The following is a 13,570-nucleotide window of genomic DNA, read 5'->3' as shown; positions in this document are numbered from 1 at the left end:
TGGAAGAGAGGTTTTTTTGGGGTATGCATTTAATTGAATAGGTAGAATGTTTTCACAAGGATAATTTTGCTATTATTTGGGAAGAGAAAATAAATTTTAAGGGTTTTAAAATTTATAAGTGGGGGTCCAAAGAAATGGGGGTCCAAAATAATAAATGGGGTGCTAATAGCACCACTCTTAATTCACTCAAGAATAGAGGTTTTGACATCTATGCCCCTACTTTATTAATTAATGATGTCCTATTTTATATAATCTCTGTCTCTTTTATTATCTGACTCGAAACAATTATTTATCCCACAACAAATAACAGAATGGGGTCACTGTTGTGCTAAAAGCACAGTAGTGATTGTTGTGCCTCAATTTGAGGTATATCATGAGCTTATTTTTTTGATTCAAACCGTTGATTTTGTAAGGTTTGTTGAGTACTTCATGCCTATGAAAACTTATATTAATCGGACATCAATAAGTATATGATCGAATTGCATATTTTTTATGCTATTTCTCAAAAGAAAAACTTATTGTTTATTTTTTTGCTCTTTCTCAGATATACTTATTGATATCTAATTAATATGATTTTTGGTAGGCATGAAGTACTCAACAAACCCTACAAAATGAACAGTTCGGATCGTAAAAATAAGCCTATAATATACCTCAAATTGAGGCACAATAGTCACTGCTGTGCCTTTAGCAGAGCAGTGACCCCAATTCCCAACAATAACACCTATTTTTCTTTTTTGTCTTCTGTTTAACATCACATAAGTTTTCCATGTTTAATTTCTTTTTCCTTTTTGTTGTTAAGCTTCTAAGGGAAAATTTACTTTCCTAGAGGACCGATAATGGAACTAAGGAATCTGGATAACTATATTTGCCATCACCAATGCCCTTTCCCCTCTCTTATTCCCTTCTCACTTACCTCTTCACTTTCCATCTAGTATTCAAATTCACCATAATGAATTTGTTGTTTGGGAACATAAGCAACCATCAATACAATTGCAAAAACATTTTCAATGGTGGAGTCCCACTTAGGGGTGGGCATCAACCGAATGATCCATCCAACACTAATTTCGTCTCACTCTTTTAAAGATTTAAAATTGAAATTTAAATACATAAAACTGTGTTAGAATGAAGATTTAAGTTTATTAAATAGACAATATTTGAGAATATTTTTTTAAGCTGGTCTAGCCAAACCCAACTCAATTATTAATATATATATATATATATAAAATATACATTCACATATATATTAGTGTGTGCATATATATACTAGTTGGACTCCCACGTACTACACACGCGGGGGTTGTATCATGGTCTGTCAAAACTAAATTAGTTGCTGTCACTCCATTTTTCTTTTAGATAAATAAAACATATCCATACCAAGAAGAACCATACTCATGGGTTGTGTACAGACAAAGATAAAAATATGATTAATTGTTGATAAAATATACGAACAATATGTTTAGTGTACTGGGATCAAGGATTTTCTTACTAAGAAATATACATTCACATATTACATTAATGTGATTATTGGAGGAGCTAACTCGTTATCAAGAAATCTAAGCAATGATAATGAATATAAGATTGATTGAGATTCTATACCAAATTGTTTCTCTCTTGTATTAAGATTCATAAATAGATTAGCAAATTATTATACCTAATCTGAGCACTAAAGGAAGCCAAGTCAGGATCAAGAGCTGGAGCAGATGCAGTAGAACTGGCGGAAGCCTGAAAATACTCGGAGAAGAAGGGCAAAACTAGGTCCGAGACTGCTGAGAATACGAGCCAGACAGACATCCCAATCCCTTCTTGGGACAGTGATACTTCTAATGGCAAAGGGCACACTCATTTGAAGCAAGGAGCCCATTCTTGGGCTCCACAGAAGTAGAACCCGTCATCATCATAATGAACCAAAAAAACAATAGAGAACCGTAATAAGCTGAAAGTTGATGGGGCAACTATGTAATATCAAGAAACTTGTTTGGTCCAAACAAGAATAAAAGAGAACAATGGTCAGCCAAAGAAAAACACCCAAATTCACCAGACTCAGAACAAGAGAGAGAGAGAGAGATGTCATGATGTAGGTCGTGACTCTGACAGGTGTGACTAATGTCACAATTCCAGCAACTGACGAAAACGAAGTCGAAGAACTGATGTCGTAACTCCAACAAGAGATCAATCACTACTGAGTCACAAGCAGAGAACAAGAAGCACCAAGGCAACTAGCAAATGCGACAAGTAAAGTGACATGAGTCACGAACCAGAGAAGACGAATCAATGAACCAGAAAAAACCACGATCAGAGACAACCGCGACTCAGAGAGAAGAAGTCATGAACAGATGAGGAATTGAGGCACAACTACGATGTCAAACAAATGGGTTGACCAAAAAGAAGAGGCGAACCACGTTAAAGGGGAGTCTTTCGGCGAGAGAAACCTATACAACCCACGAAGCAAGGAGCTTCGATCGATCGTGAACCAAAGAGGGAAACGACGAACCGAAAATAAGAGGTTAGGGTTTTGAACATAGCTTTGATACCATGTAAGAATTCTGAAGAATTTCTGTATATTCAATTGTATTTACTGAATAAAGAATATATCAATTATTTAGAACACTAAATCCTAATCTAAATGAATACATCACTGATATAGAATTCTAATAGATATAAAACACTAATCCTAAGTAGGAAACAAGAATAAACCTAAACCAATCCTAAATATGAAACAATATTCGCATAATATATATACTAATATTATTCTCACATCATAAATCTTAGTGTTAGTAAGACTGGCACGATGAATAACCTTATTGGCATACTTGGCTTGAGAGAAAAGTAGCCATTGGGAGGAAAAACTACCTCAATACCAAAAAAATACCGCAATGGGCCCAGATCCTTCATTTCAAAGGTGCAGAAAAGATGCTGCTTGACTTCAGATATAACGGAAGAGTAAGAACCAGTGATGATCATATCATCCACATAAAGTAACAACGCGACAAATCCAGCAGAGGTATGGAGAAGAAATATTTATTCTTCTGGATGATCCTACTCTGTATCGAGTTCTTGTAAGTTGCTTAGTCTATCTGACGGTTACTCATCCTGATCTTGCCTATGCTATTCATGAGGTTAGCCAGTTTGTCTTTGCTCCTCACTCCACACATTGGGCTGCCTTGGTTTGGATTCTTCGCTATCTCTGAGATACTATCTTTCAGGGTTTACTATGGTCCTCTACTTCCTCTCTAGATTTGGTGGCCTATGCTAATTCTGATTGGGCTGGTGATGTTACTGATCTCAAGTCCACGTCTGGTTTCTATATGTTTCTTGGCGAGTCCTTGATCTCTTGGAAAAGCAAGAAACAAACTGTTGTTGCTCGCTCTACTGTCGAAGCTGAGTATCGTGCTATGGCTCATGCTACTGCTGAAGTTGTCTGGCTTCGTTGTCTTTTTTTTTGACTTGGGCGTCCCTCAATCTTCTCCGACCTTCCTCTATTGTGACAACCGCAATGCTATTCAGATTGCACATAACACTGTCTTTCATGAGCGGATCAGGTACATTGAGATTGATTGTCACTTTGTTCCTCAGCATCTACAGTCTGCCTGGCTCTATCTCACTTCCTTTTGTCTTTTTGGCTCTGCAGCTTACTGTCTTCTTTCCAAGACTTACACCATTGCTCGGTTTCAGTTTCTTCTTGGCAAACTCTCAGTGTTTTCTACCCAAACACCTTGAGTTTGAGTGGGGGTGTGAGAATAATATTAGTATATATATTATGTGAATATTATTTCCTATTTAGGATTGGTTTAGGTTTATTCTTGTTTCTTACTTAGGATTAGTGTTCTATATCTATTAGAATTCTATATCAGTGATGTATTCATTTAGGATTAAGATTTAGTGTTCTATATAAGTGATGTATTCTTTGTTCAGTAAATACAATTGAATATACAGAAATTCCTCAGAATTCTTACAACCTGACCAAGCATTACAGCTTCATCTTTTGTCCCACCAACTTCCTAGCCAGCAACACCTAATCCATCTGTCATAGTTTTGTGTGAATCTGCTCCAGTGACAGTATCATGGTAAAGCATGCCTTCTGTGTCTAATACCACTTTAAGGTATTCCAAGTTCACCTGTAAATCGATGTTTCAAGTTTCAGTTGCTTGACATGGCTATCCAGCAATTGCAAATGTCACACAAAACAACTTGGTACCCATTAAAAATCTTCCTTATCATAATTTACAAAGAATGTGCACTTTCTTAAACAAGTTTTAATGTCATAACATAGGATAGGTATGTACTCATGAAACACAAAAAAATTGTTAATAGGTGGTGGACATTTCTGGAACCAAAAAACAAAGGGGGCCTGCAAGAGAATTTGGTTTATAAAGCAATCAAACAGCGCATGCATGATGATCAAAGAATCTTAGTTGTCACATTCAAATTCAATATTTTCTAGCTAGAGCTCTTAGTTGAGTGTGAAATGTACCAAAACAGATATGTCATGATCAAATGAGCTGACTAATTTAGGTGTCTCATTCTATCCTGAATTGCAAATCCAACCAAGTGTATCAAAATGATGTGGCTGCTAATTAAGATATGGATGCAATTTCTGTTCTTTACATCCATATAGCAATCACTACAAATAAAAATTTGAGATTCTGAGAAATAACACTTTGTTAGCAGCCAATGGGAGGTTAACTGTTTTCATCTTTTCATTTGCTTGTCAAAAGGAGCAGAAAAAGAAAGGAAATGAAAAGAAATTAATCATTGTTTCACTCACATGGAAAACAAGGAAAATAAATATGACAGAGAAGGTTGAATTACAAACTTTATTTTGTCTGCTCCAAATGTTAATGTTCATTTCAGCAATTAAATAACACTGAGCAATCTAGAATTATCCACCATTTGGGTGCTTGGGGTTGTTTTATATTTTTGCTGTTTATATGTCCTCACCTAGTAGAACGGACGACATTGACTGAGCCAATGTTTTAAGAACCGGACTGGACTAGGCCGGTTGGTTCAACCGGTGACCAGACCTAGTTTCGGTCTGGAAGATCTACAAAAACCGAACTAGGCCAAAAACTGAAAAAACCGGTGGTTCAACCAGTAAAACTAGCGAAGCGGCAAACCGGTGCCAGTTAATCAAGACAACTGTTAAATGACACATCAGTAATGATTTTGTGAGCATGATCACAAAGCATAGTAACAAAATCAAATATAATCAAGGCCTACATTTGAATCTCTAACTGTGTTTGCATCTAAGAACTTAGGGATTTCTAAATGGAACCGAAAAAGGAATTAATTTTTTTTTTCTATTTAACTCAATTTTCATTCATTTTTCTTTTCCCTCCACAAATTTCACTTCAAATTGTTGATCCAAACGTAGCCTAAGTGGTACACTACTTCTCTTGTTGTCTAAAATCATTGTCATCTTCGCAGGATAAATCAAACAGAATGAGCAATGTTGTTTTTATTAACCAATTTTGACACTAGTTGTCAATTTCAATTTTGCCACCAGTTGTCAATTTGAGAACATACCCACATTTAATGCAAATTTTTTATATATCAGTAGGCAGTATATCCATACAAGATTACAAACACAAAGAATGAAAAACAAACAGATGGAAGCCACACAGGACCAATCAAATTAATCAACGTATGAAAAGTGAGCTCTAAACTGATCAAAGAAATATTGATATACAACATACAAATTCCTAAGGGAAAAAAACAAATTGCGGAATGGGGACTTGGAGAGTGATGAGTGCTTGGCTTTGATGGTCAAAAAGGAATTCAAGCATTTGCCTAATAGTGGTTACTTGAACAGATTGAGGAATGGGGACTTGGATTTGGGGGCTGGAAAAGAGGCTGTTGATTGGATTGGAAATGTTGGTTCATGAGCATTGTTTAATGGGTTTCTGTTCTTTTCTTTTTTCTCATTTTCCTTTTTTATTTTTTATGGGTATTTGTTTTCCTATCTGTTTTTGATGATATCTTGGATTTTTTTTGTTTCATATGGAATTTTTGTGGTGTTGTTTTAATGATGTTTATTTTCTCTTCTCTTTGTTTTGAATTAAATGTTGGGGCTATCATTAACTACGAGGTGTTTGATGGAATGGACTTAGTAGTGAAATCCTTTCTGTGTTATCCTTGGCTGTTGATAAAATGTTAATAGTCTTCTTGATCTGCGTTCATTTCATTATGGGAGAAGTTGATCGTTGAAATGATAATTAATATTGATTGCTCACTCGACTCTATGATTTCAATAAAAACCTATATCGTTAGTGATTATTAGCTTTTCAAATGTTTGATTCGTGTAATGTTTTTTGCTTTCAGTTAATAAATTAGATATGAGGCTTTTAATTTAATTTGTTCTGTTGCTTTCATCTTGATTTTATTTTCTGAATTGATTGGAGAAATGGTTGTCATGGTACTATCTTCTAATTATTATTCTTTACCAAAAATGATCAAACATTTCTAGTGATTTGTGCTTATTATTAGGAACCCTTCTTCTTTGTATATGCTTATGTTCACAGCAATTCTGTGTCTGTAAATGGTGAATGAATTATACATGGCTGTCCTGTACAACAGGAGTTTTACAAACAACCAATCTAAATGTGTCACACAAGCAAATTTAAAAAATATATGTTCCAAACAATAGAGTTTTCCCCTTCCCTGATCTCTCTTCTGCGTTTTTCCCTTTCTTCCCACAGTTGGGCTGTCGTTCATGCGCAAATTTGATTGCTATTGAATTAAACACCAGCAGCAAAATTGAATGAAAAATAAAACATTTAAACAGTCGTGAAACACCAATCCATTCACCAAAAACCCGACACAAATTTTCATTTGATATTCTTTGAATGAGATTCCCTATTTAATAAAAACCAGCACACCAAAAAAAAAAAAAATACTCACCACCACCAAAACTCATAAAAATTTCAGACACCATCACACAAAGTTTCCGCCAAATCGCTCGCCTGAATTTGACCTCTTTTCTTGCAACCGTTACGGTGATGATGGGTTCAATTAGAAGAGATCTCTATACATGAAAATTGTCCATGATTAACGACCATGAATTCTTCATCTGATCGGTCATGCCCTTTATGAAAATTTTCCATAAAGTGTTGATAAACTGTTTTGTGTTTGTGTTTTTAATGGATAGTGTATGCAGATATGGTTCGTAGTGCCAAGGATAAGAGGCTGAGGGTGAAGGGACCTGTGAGGATGCCCACCAAGGTTCTTCACATCATTACCAGGAAGTCCCCTTGTGGTGAAGGCATTGATTTTAGAAATATCTTGATCTATTGCTTGAGATTATTATTATAGCGGTTGGTAGTTTTGATTAAAAGAGCATAAAACTGCAGTTGTAACATTTTCTATTGGATTGTGAATTTGTTTCTATGGCTCACTGAGGCTTTCATGTTTTTATGTCGTGGCTGGTTGTTTTATTCATAGTAGCTTATTGGCTTGTTGTCTTGTTGTGGCTGGTTGTCTTTGTAGGTGACCAAAGATGGCTGCCCTATCATCTTCCACGACGACTTAATCAATTCTGAAGACAATGTAAGCTCTTATATCTCTTTTCTCTCATATGCAATTATTTTAGAAATTCTTATGGTTAATTTTTCAAAAGATGCCAATTGATCTAATTTGGAATTATGAATTTCAGGATACTGTATATGAAAAGAGGGTGACACAACTTCATCATTTCTGAAGACAACATAGGCTCTTATATCTCTTTTCTCTCATATGCAATTATTTTAGAAATTCTAATGGTTAATTTTTGGAAAGATGCCAATTGATCTAATTTAGAATTGTGAATTTCAAGATACTGTATATGAGAAGAGGGTGACATTAGTCTGTCCAAGTTCCTTTGCTAGAGCCCTCAAAGAAGGCCTAGTAAGGTGGGCAAGTCTCTCTTGAGAAAAAAATAAAGATGGCAAGATTTTAAATTGGAATGTTGAGAGTGTTAACCCTTTTTTGGGCATCAACATCGAATTGAAATTCGATGATTGCCTTTTCTATCAACAAGAAGATCTCATTCATGTTATTCAAGCTGTCTTGAAGGTAACTGATGAGTCTTTGCTCAAGCATTGTAAACCTAATTTACTATTTTTTTGATTGTGGACTTGCTAAGCATCTGAAATTTTGTAATTCAGGTCATGTTTGATCACGCCAAGGATAGACCAATCATTTTCTCAACCTTCCACCCCGTTGTGGCACTACTTGCCAGGAAATTGCAGAGCACCTTCGCTGTAAGTTTACTCTCCATAATTGAGAAAAACCATTCGAAAGTTTTTCTGTCATAGCATGGTAAATGAGGATGAAAAGAGTGCTCTAATTATGTTCGTTGCTGATTGAAATTAGGTTTTCTTTCTCACAAATGGTGGAACGGAGATTTAATATGATGTGAGAAGGAACTCCTTAGAGAAGGCCATAAAGCTGTGCTTGGAGGGTGGTTTGCAAGGGATTGTGTCCGAGGCCAAAGGATTTTTTTAGAAATCCTGGGGCACTAACCAAGATCAAGAAGGCTAAGCTCTCACTCTTAACATATGGCAAATTAAAGTAAGTTCTAATTTTCAATTCAAATTTCCTTATCAGAATGAATTGCATATTTGTCATGTGGTTGCTAATTATGAATTTCATTCAATGTTTCAGCAACATGCCCAAAGCAGTTTACTTGCAACATTTAATGGGTGTCGAAGGAGTGATTGTTGATTTGGTTGAAGAAATCACAGAGGCTGTTTCAGTTATGTTTAAGCCATCGAGCGAGGGTGAAGGAGAGGTGCTATTGGAAGGGGAGGATCAGATCCAGGTCAAAGCAAATCCCTAGTTCTCTCAAAGGGAGCTATCATTTTTGCTGAAACCAATTCCAGAATTGATACAGATATAAAAGAAAAGGTCTACTTTTATACTCCAAATTATATAGTAAAAAGTTTTCCCACTTTTTATTGCTTTCACACATAACCTGATCTCTGTTTGGTTATTGACAAAATGTTCTATTAGAAAATAAATTGGATTTCCCCTTGATCATGTGGTTATGAATGTCTGATTAACGTAATTTTATTTTTTATTTTTTATAGATACTCTACTCGACAAACCGTACAATATGAATAATTTGGATTATCAAAATAGTATCAATATTGGCCTCGGAAGGGGGCATAGGAGTACCCCATTCCCGGGTGTGTTAAGAGCAATTAAGCTCCCAAAAAATTATCCCCTCAACTGCTATTATTCTAATAATTTGTCACTGAGCACAAACTTATTTTGTAGTGCATGGAACGTGCGATGCACTGAACAGAGAGGGAGAGAGAAGGGAGTAACAATAATATATAATATGGTTGAAGAATATAGATATAAAGAGAGTCGTTAGTCACATGAATCAAGAGTGCAAGCAAAGGATAGAGAACAGAACCGTTGACATCTAAAACCTCTAGACAGACACCCATATATTAAACTAAACTAATAATAACAAATACGAAGAGAAAAAAAAGGCTTTTTATTATGTTTTCCCCAACTACACCTCACCTTTCCTTACCTTCTCTTTTCTTAACTTCAAATACATCTTCCCCATTTCCCTCTTAATTAAAACTCTCTCATGCTACATCGTTGACTTTCCAATTCTATGCAATATATGCAGTATGTATGTGTGTGTCCCCCCCCAAATCACCACTAGCTAACAGAGCATTGCCATAGCCATGGCTGACCAAACCCCCAACACCACCACCACCTTAATCAGAAGATCTTCCCATTATTACTCCTTCAGGAGATCATGAATAACACAGCAGCAACAGGCTCCACCGGGTTTCTGGGCTCCCAAAACATCGGGGGATTCGGCTATGGCATCGGGGTTTCTGTTGGGATTCTGTTGCTCATCACAACCATAACCCTGACTTCATATTTCTGCACCAGGGTTCACCCGCCACAGGCCCCCGTGTCAGCTCGGAGGAGGAGGAGGAGGAATACTAGTAATAATAATACCCAGGAGGAGCCACCTGAACAGCAGCAACTCGGGCAGAACCATAGTAGTTGCGTAGTGGAAGTTGGGGGTCTTGATGAGGCGACCCTGTTGAGCTATCCAAAGCTGCTTTATTCGCAGGCAAAGCTCCACAAGAAGGACTACTCCTCCTCATGTTCTTCCACAGCGTCGTGCTGCTCCATCTGCTTGGCGGATTACAAGGGCAGTGACACCCTCCGATTGCTCCCTGATTGCGGCCACCTCTTCCACCTGAGGTGTGTTGACCCATGGTTGCGCTTGCACCCCACCTGCCCCGTCTGTAGGACATCTCCAGTCCCCACACCCCTCTCCACCCCTCTCGCCGAGGTGGTTCCCCTAGCAGCGGCGGCAGCAACAACCAGGCACCACCACCAGCCTTCTTAATTTAATTACCTATCATTACATTTACAAATTACAATAGCTGCCTATTGCATCGCATACCATTCGGGATTGTTTTTTTTTTTTTTTTTAAATATATTTTCTTCTTCTTCTTCTTCTTCTTCTTCTTCTTCTTCTTCTTGTGTACACTAAAATTTTCATAGTTATTAGAACTCCCTCTCAGATCTTTTCTATAATGAAATCTCTTGAATTCTTCGCACCTTAATTGTGTAGTTCTTCTCTTCTCAATGTCGTTTTGTATTGCGTCATCGTGATCGGAATATGCAGATCTCAATTTTTGAAGAAAATTTTCGTGTAATATATATTATTATTGTCTATCTCATCATCAGCCAAGCCAAGATATGATTATGAGTTCAACTTTGCATGAAAAATTTGTGCCTTTTTTTTAAAAAAGTTTTAGTATTAGCTTCTCTCCATGTGGAGATGTGATGGTGAGGTGGGTGTGGGGCTTTTGTTTGGTTTCCTAGTGATTTTCTTCATGTGGGCAGGCAGAGGAATGCTGAGGTAGTTTGCCCTGGTTTGTACGCTTCGATTGGCATGAAACATATCAATTGAATTTCGTAATGGAGAAGTGAATTCTTTTTCCAACAATTGTTAGAGATCCTAAATACTTCTACATGTAGATGAGACAATTGTTCTTATAACAGGTTAATCTCGAAAAGGTTGAACACAAAGTCGCCCTTGAATAATTTAGTTTTTTATAGTGTATATATTATTAAACTGAATAGTAAGTTGTTCAAATTTCATTTGCTTTATATAACGAGCTAATCGCAAATAAGATTTTAACAAGCTGAATAAGAATTGAAGTCTAGTAACTTCGTTCATTTTGTAGCTCTAGTTATAAAGGGCTGAAGGTGGTAGGAGAAAAGACGCTGTAAGGCAGGGTTGGGGGGTGGTGGTGAGAAAAATAGTTGTAAGTAGGAAAGGGAGCTAAGGAGGGTTGGAAAAGGTGGGGTTAGATGGGAGAGGAATGGTGAACGTGGGGCTGGTGACAGTTGAGAAGGGTAAGGGACAGGTGGCCAACTACTTGGATGGGTAGGGTAGGGGGTGGTCTGCGGCAATAGGTTGTGAGGGAAGGAAGAACGAACAAGCAATAGACGGTGAGGGCAAGATGGAATGGGCAAAAAAAAATTGTAACTGTATTTTATAATTATATTTTAAATTTTTATCATACCACAATTATTTTTTTATTCTTACCGTTTTTGCAATTATTTCATATTCTTTTTATTTTTTTGCAATTTTTTAGTTAATAAGAAAATTATATTGTAAAACAATATTGTGCGGGTGATTTTCCGACCACACTGTCCGCTTAGTAACCAGCTGGAGAGCACTGACAGAATAGATGGTACCTGACTGACCTGTAACAGAAATATAAGAATCCCGCGGTGGTTTCGACCACCTGGGGGCACTCCGACGATCAAATCAGTATATCTCTCAAAGATAAATCAAATACTAAACTCACAAGCTTGAGTATCAAAAGCATATAGACCCATGGAGGTGCCTCTCTTTTATAGCCAATACAATCCTAGTCCCAATAGGAGCCTGGCCCTAATGGACTTAGGATTACTACTAATCTGTCATTCCCAGTGGGTTTAGGATAAACTCTCTAAGAGTCTTATCTTTACCCAAACTGAAGTCTTCTTCCAATCTAGGACTCTTGTCCATATCCAAGTTGAGTTCCCTCTTCATTCTAGGACTCTTGTCCCTTATCCGCTTATCTCAGATTCCGATATCTTCGGAGGCAACCTCGGCCTAGCCGAGATGACCTCGGCACAACGACCAAGACACGCGGCACCTCGGCTTATACGTCGGCGTCACCTTGCCACGTGTTGGTACTCAGAAAATATATCCCCACAACTACCCCCTAGGTTCTATTACCTCGGCATTCTGAGGTGATGGAACCTACACTGTTCGTTCATCTGTGCCCCTCTGTCCGAGATCAAACTCGCCGACCTCAAAGTTCTCTGGACTTTACTGTCCACTGGTGTCAAGAATCAAGTTTCATGCTTTCCGAGCTGCTTGAAATCGCACCTCCTAGCCGAGATTTTGGTTCCATTAATTCGTAAACTCCAAGAGTTGTGCAACTGCTCCACTCACACTCTCTGGTGAGTTCCCGATTTCCAATCATCTATTTGACTCCGGCGATTTCATATCGGCGTTTATTTCACTTTGTAGGTTCATAAACTCTTACTTTTTTATTAAGCTCAATCTTTCATAACTCTTCTGATTTACTTTGAATCTGTTTATTTTTCATATGTGGCCTTCTGTTCTCGTCTGTCTTCAAGTTTTTGATTTCTTATTGCTAAAATGCCTAGAACTGTTCTTTGTCATATCCGCTTTCTGTTGTTAGCATCATGTCTGGTTCATTACTTTCTTGTTCTTCACTTACTTAGTGTCTGTGCACTTGGCTTTATTCTTGAACTTTGTCGTCTTCTTGACTATTTTTCTCTTTTTTCATTTAATCCTCTGGCTTCTTCTCTTTCTAGCTCTTTTGCTTAAATCCGTCAATTGTTCCAAGCTTTCAAGCTCTGCAATTGTTTTCGTTCCTCTCCTCCGGTGAAGCTTACGTTATTCTGTCATTTTCGCATCCGTCGTCAGACTTCGGCAATTCTCATTCCGGCTTCCCTCTTTCTAGTAAGCCACTTTTCCTCCTGGTTTTATTTCTTGTTGCTTTCCAAGAAGCTCTGCTTCATTGTTATTGTTGTTTTACCTGTTGTTTCCAAATCATCTTCTTGACTACACACTGTTCACAAATCTGTTGATTTCTGCCACTGTTCTTGGCTTGACACACCTGTGCAATCTTTTTGTCTTGATTTCCTGATAGCTTTATCACCATTCTTGATTACAAATTACATTCTTATTTCTATTTTCTGTGTCTTTTTTCAGATTCTTGCTTTCAATCCTTGCCTTCAAACTCCGAGGTGCCAATCGCCGAGAATAGCTTTGATCAAACTCTTCAGGAGGTTGATGCTGAGCTTCATGGCTGAGAAGGCTGCTGAGAAGTTCTTTCCAATTGTCTTCTGGGAGTAAGACACAACCTGCCGCTGATGTCGAGTAGTTTGCTTCTTTTTTGAATTTGATGCCGAGGTAACGATAGAGAAGCTCCTTCAACTGACTGCCGAGGCTGAACCATCGTTGTCCGTCGAAGCAGATCAGTCCGACGTTATTGCTTTCAGTCCCTAGTTCTTTAAGGTC

The 13,570-nt window shown here is 37.5% G+C and overlaps 1 protein-coding gene and 1 pseudogene across 2 annotated transcripts; both read left to right on the top strand.

The window, feature by feature from the left end:
• Nucleotides 1–7,648: 7,648 nt before the first annotated feature.
• On the top strand, nucleotides 7,649–8,934 carry LOC114279714 (glycerophosphodiester phosphodiesterase GDPD1, chloroplastic-like; annotated as a pseudogene). Its single transcript, XR_014345466.1, has 4 exons — nucleotides 7,649–8,046; nucleotides 8,139–8,234; nucleotides 8,347–8,544; nucleotides 8,638–8,934. The product of XR_014345466.1 is annotated as a glycerophosphodiester phosphodiesterase GDPD1, chloroplastic-like (transcript).
• A 456-nt stretch (nucleotides 8,935–9,390) lies between these two features.
• On the top strand, nucleotides 9,391–10,571 carry LOC114279725 (RING-H2 finger protein ATL70). The gene has a single exon (XM_028222006.2). The coding sequence runs from the start codon at nucleotides 9,752–9,754 to the stop codon at nucleotides 10,358–10,360; it is 609 nt and encodes a 202-aa protein (XP_028077807.1). The 5' UTR covers nucleotides 9,391–9,751; the 3' UTR covers nucleotides 10,361–10,571.
• The last annotated feature ends 2,999 nt before the right edge of the window (nucleotides 10,572–13,570 follow it).

The sequence above is a fragment of the Camellia sinensis genome, chromosome 11 (assembly GCF_055761805.1).
Source record: "Camellia sinensis isolate YWXY chromosome 11, ASM5576180v1, whole genome shotgun sequence".
Taxonomy (NCBI): domain Eukaryota; kingdom Viridiplantae; phylum Streptophyta; class Magnoliopsida; order Ericales; family Theaceae; genus Camellia; species Camellia sinensis.
The sequence above is the reverse complement of the archived record's forward strand: the minus strand, read 5'-3'. Positions and strand labels throughout refer to the sequence as shown.

Coding starts and splice junctions, on each gene's coding strand:
- LOC114279725 (XM_028222006.2), top strand. CDS start 9,752: ATGAATAACACAGCAGCAACAGGCTCCACCGGGTTTCTGGGCTCCCAA.